This window comes from Colossoma macropomum, unplaced genomic scaffold (assembly GCF_904425465.1).
Source record: "Colossoma macropomum unplaced genomic scaffold, Colossoma_macropomum, whole genome shotgun sequence".
In the NCBI taxonomy this organism is placed as follows: domain Eukaryota; kingdom Metazoa; phylum Chordata; class Actinopteri; order Characiformes; family Serrasalmidae; genus Colossoma; species Colossoma macropomum.
This window is the reverse complement of record NW_023494788.1, coordinates 39,787,269-39,791,620: the sequence shown is the minus strand read 5'-3', so window position 1 is coordinate 39,791,620 and position 4,352 is coordinate 39,787,269. Positions and strand designations below refer to the sequence as shown.

The 4,352-nt window shown below is 47.2% G+C and overlaps 1 protein-coding gene across 1 annotated transcript; it reads right to left on the bottom strand.

Moving 5' to 3' along the window:
- Nucleotides 1-3,932, bottom strand: dusp1 (dual specificity phosphatase 1). The gene is made up of 4 exons (XM_036569332.1): nt 3,367-3,932; nt 2,308-2,456; nt 1,956-2,175; nt 1-1,221 (listed from the first exon to the last, which is right to left on the bottom strand). Exons 1-4 carry the CDS (start codon nt 3,773-3,775, stop codon nt 866-868), a joined length of 1,134 nt encoding a protein of 377 aa, XP_036425225.1. The 5' UTR covers nt 3,776-3,932; the 3' UTR covers nt 1-865.
- Nucleotides 3,933-4,352: the final 420 nt, after the last annotated feature.

The following is a 4,352-nucleotide window of genomic DNA, read 5'->3' as shown; positions in this document are numbered from 1 at the left end:
TATTGTAACAAAAATTCATTTATTCGTCAGTATCAAAACATCTTATCACAAACATGTAAAAATATAACATAAGAAATATATTAATTTAGGAAATAAATATCACATATCAAAACAGTCTCCTGGAAGTCACTCCCATTAGTGCTTGAGGGAGGGTTCTTACAGGGCTGCCAACAAACAGACACATGAGGTATTTCGTGCTTGCTTACAAGAAACAAACGTCTTGGTGAGTTGGATTAAGTTCTGAAAGGCATAAATGGCCCTTGAGCGAGCCATACGTTTAACTTTCATTGTCTTAAGGCAGAGCTAGTCTAGCCAGAGATGATAAATACATTCATTGTTCAAGAACCGAAAAAGGAAACCAAAGAGGGGGCATTCACTCAGATTAGCACCTTCAAGCCCATCAACACATGGTCCCCTCAGACTACTTGTGTTTGCTAAAACAAAAACAAAAACAACAAAGGGTGTCTAACAAATAAAAGCTAACTTTTCCTGAGCAAACTGTAAGACCTGCTGCTTTATTGGTGGTAATAAATAAAAACACAACGTGATTATCAGTTGCGACACTCGAATTCCCGGAGACTGATATACAAAGACATTCAAGAGCCTCGTGTGTGTTCCACTAACAAACACGCACACTAACGAACGCCCAACCCCTTCAGCTCAGTCAACACGAATGACTGCCGTCTTGTGTTCAAAACACAGCCAGTCCGCAAGAGCGAGGTTGGACCAGCCACCTACTCCTCTCCAGAAAGCTGTGCAAATACTGTTGTAACAAGAGGAATAAGGTATTGTAATTGTCCAGAAATGCAAAGACCACCAGAGTGATCATCTGAACCAAGAACGTCCTGCTTGTCAAAACGTCCCGTCAGCAGGTGGGCGAGGGGGTAATGGGACTGTGCAGGAAGGAGAGTGGGCTGGCCGCAGCGTGGACGGGGATGGAGACAGGGAAGTTGAAAACGGTGCTGCTCTTGCTGAGCGCAGGGCTCCCTGCCTCCGAGGAGCATTTGGACGAGGCCAGAACCTGCGACTCGAACTGCAGCAGCTGGCCCATGAAGCTGAAGTTGGGGGAGATGATGCTGCGCCGCTGCTTGACAAACTCGAAGGCCTCGTCCAGCTTGACCCGGTTGGTGCGCATCAGGTAGGCCAGGCATATGGTGGCCGACCGCGAGATGCCGGCCTGGCAGTGGACGAAGACACGGCCACCTTTGTTCCGTACTGAGTCTGCGTGAAAAAGACGGAGGACGTTAGTTCAAATCTACACAAAAGGCCTCAACACAGAGCATCACATCAGGTAAGTTGGACAAAGATATAATGTTGTTATTTCTGGTATAAAATACAGCTTCGTCTAAAGACCTCAGAACCCTAAGCTGAAAATGGCTAACGGCAACTCCTTCCCCGTCGCATTTGCCTCCCTCCACTTTCAATTGCAAATCATAAACCCTGCAGTACAGCTAACGGAGGGAGCCGTCTCATTAGGGAAACAGGAAGAAGTTAAATGAGGGCTGTGGGGTGGGTGATGGGGTAGCACTCTCTCAGTGGCAGGTCTGAATACACAATGTGGGGTGGCTGCCCCCCTGCTGTGAGCATTGATCTGGGGAGGAAGGCCAGTCGAGAGCCAGAGAAAACCCTCTTTTGTTTGACCAGAACAAAGGGAGCCAGGCAAGCAAAGAGAGCCAGTTGCTCCCTAAAAAGCAGATCGGGTCGTGGCCGGCTGCTTTCCATGAAAAGGGGGCACCTCTTTAAATGGGATGAGAGGGGATGATGTAAGCTATTGTAGCTGTCAAGCTTGGTCCATCCAGCTGGTCGATTTGGAGGGAACTTTTGAAAAATTTAATTCAGGCCTCACTCGGGGAGGGGGGCGGGGGGGTTTGCTCGTCAAAAACCCTCCTATAGCAACATCTGTTCTTGTTTTGTAACAGAGAATCAAATAATAGTGGATAAGAAAAAATTCTCACCGATAAATTCAATGGCCTCATTGAACCAGGAGCTGATGTCAGCCTTGTGGTTATCTTCAACCGGAATGCTCTTGTACTGATAATGGTCCTCGAAGTGGTTTGGACAGTTGGCAGAAACGTTTATGAGGGCTGTGATCCCTAACATGTCCAGCATGTCTTTTCTAGAAGCATGGTAGGCACTGCCAAGGTAGAGAAAGGGTAGGATTTCCACAGGGCCGCCCTAAAAAACAAGATTGAGGGAAGGATTAAAGATGGTGAACGTGAATCAAACCGAAAAACAAAACTGAAAGTGTTCCTCGGGTGAAGTAATTCTTGACAAAATGGCCTAATGAGCCTTTTGCCACGCTCTTACCTGATCATACAGAGGGGTAGCGCATGTATTACAACCGGATCCAGCACTGTCAGGGTGGCAGCTGGCACTCAGAGGCAGACTGAGTCCCTGAGGGGGGGCTGGTTTGGTGCACATTTCAGGGAATTCAGAAGCGAATGTGTCAAATCCACCTAAAAATAAGAGAATTAAAAAAAGACGACGTTTAATTACATCGCATAATTTACAAGTGTCAACTGTGACTGACAGTTGTGGTGACACAAAGGGTGAGAGAACAGTTGAGAGGGGCAACAGCTGAAGTAAACATTGGAGTGCAGTTACCGTACAAGGCCAGAGAGCCACAAATAACCCAGAGGCTATAAAGAAGGCTAACATGAGCAGAGGTGGGTAGTTACTACTCACATTTATTCAGTGCCATATAGCTAAATAAGTAAATTTGATTGGTTGGTGCTCAAATAATACTTTCTATGTATGTTTAATGTAAGTATACGTGTGAGGAAACAAGCCAATCTTTTCTATTTAGTTCCTAATTCCTTCTTTGGGTTCTGTTCAAGCTTCAGCATTTTACTTCAGTTAAAAATCCCCTTCCTATGTAGATAACAGACGAAATTTACCTCAGATACGAAGCTGAAGTTAGCTAGTTAGCTTCCTATGCCCCAGCTTATTGTTCGAATTTCCCTGAGGCGCCACAATGTAAGTGCTGCTCCATTTAAGGTGGACCGGGAAATTTCGAACAAGAAGCTGGCGAGTAAGAAGCTAAACTTCAGCCTCGAAGTATTTTAGGTGAACCATAATTTCATTTAAGTAACAGAATTAATTTTAGTTTTGTTTTAAGTTGCTTCATCCACCTCCAAACACAGGTTAAAGCCAGAGGTGTAAAAATCAGGTCCAGAAAGTTAAAATCCTTCCCGGGATTTGGTTCCAACTGCCTGGACAGCTTCGCTGGTGGTTTGATCTAACTAGAGAAGCCAGGCCGTTGGAACAAAATCCTGGGACGGATTTTTACTTTCTGGACCTGGATTTTACACCTCTGGTTAAAGCGGCTTCGCTAACTTTAGCTAACGCTTAGTTCGTTTAACCTACCTTTCAGGAAGACCACGTTAGCTCCGCACGGGTTTCTGTACAGCGCGGTCACGGCCAGCATCAGGGTCCCGTCTTTCTTGGTCTGGGCGATGTCGGAGCTCCTCTCGTCGAGAAGCACCACGGTCCGGTACCGGCCGGACAGAAGCCCGCTCCTCGTGTCCTCGTTCGGCACGATGTGCTCGAGCCCGAGCCCGCCGCGCGCCCGCCGCCGCACGATGGTGCTGAAGCGGACGTTGGTGGACCCGGGGATGTGAGACGAGCTGAAAGAGAAGAACGAGCGGCAGTCCAGCACGAGGCAGCCGGGCTCGTCCCCGTCCAGCAGCGCCCGAAGGGCGACACAGTCGATGCTGGGAACTTCCATAATGACCATAGTAGGGCGGAGCGCGGGAAGAGACAGGTCTAAGTACATAAAGTTAGGAGATGTAAGTCCGATCGCCGCTCGGGGTTTTGTTCGCCGACAAAAAGTTTTCTGTCTCAGGTAATCGACTAAAAAGTTTGGTGAAAATCCGCGTCGACGATCTTGAAATTCGTCCAAAAGTTTAACGTCCTTCCTTCCCGTTTTCCGTTCTGCCCCCGCTTCTTCAGCGCGCTCTTTTATAGCTCCGTCTCCTCTCAGCGAGGGGGGGGCTGTGACGTCACGCGCCTAACAGTCTGGCAAGCTGCCCGCGTGAATTCGCACGTACGTCATAAGCAGCAAGGGAGACCAAAGCCCGCACTGTAGAGCTTCACACCGCAGTCAGCCTAACCTAATCAATACACTTCATCAAGACGGATCGGTGTTCAGGGTTCACCAATCAGGGAATGATCAGAGGGACCAGAGTGTGTTTTAATAAACACCTATAAATAAATACAATGTAATACCACTACTAATACCACTACCACTGTTCAGCAACAACAAACTACACCTATCCAAAACAACAACAACAAACTATTACTGCTACTATTATTTAACAACAACAGCAAACTACTACTAATACTACTACTAC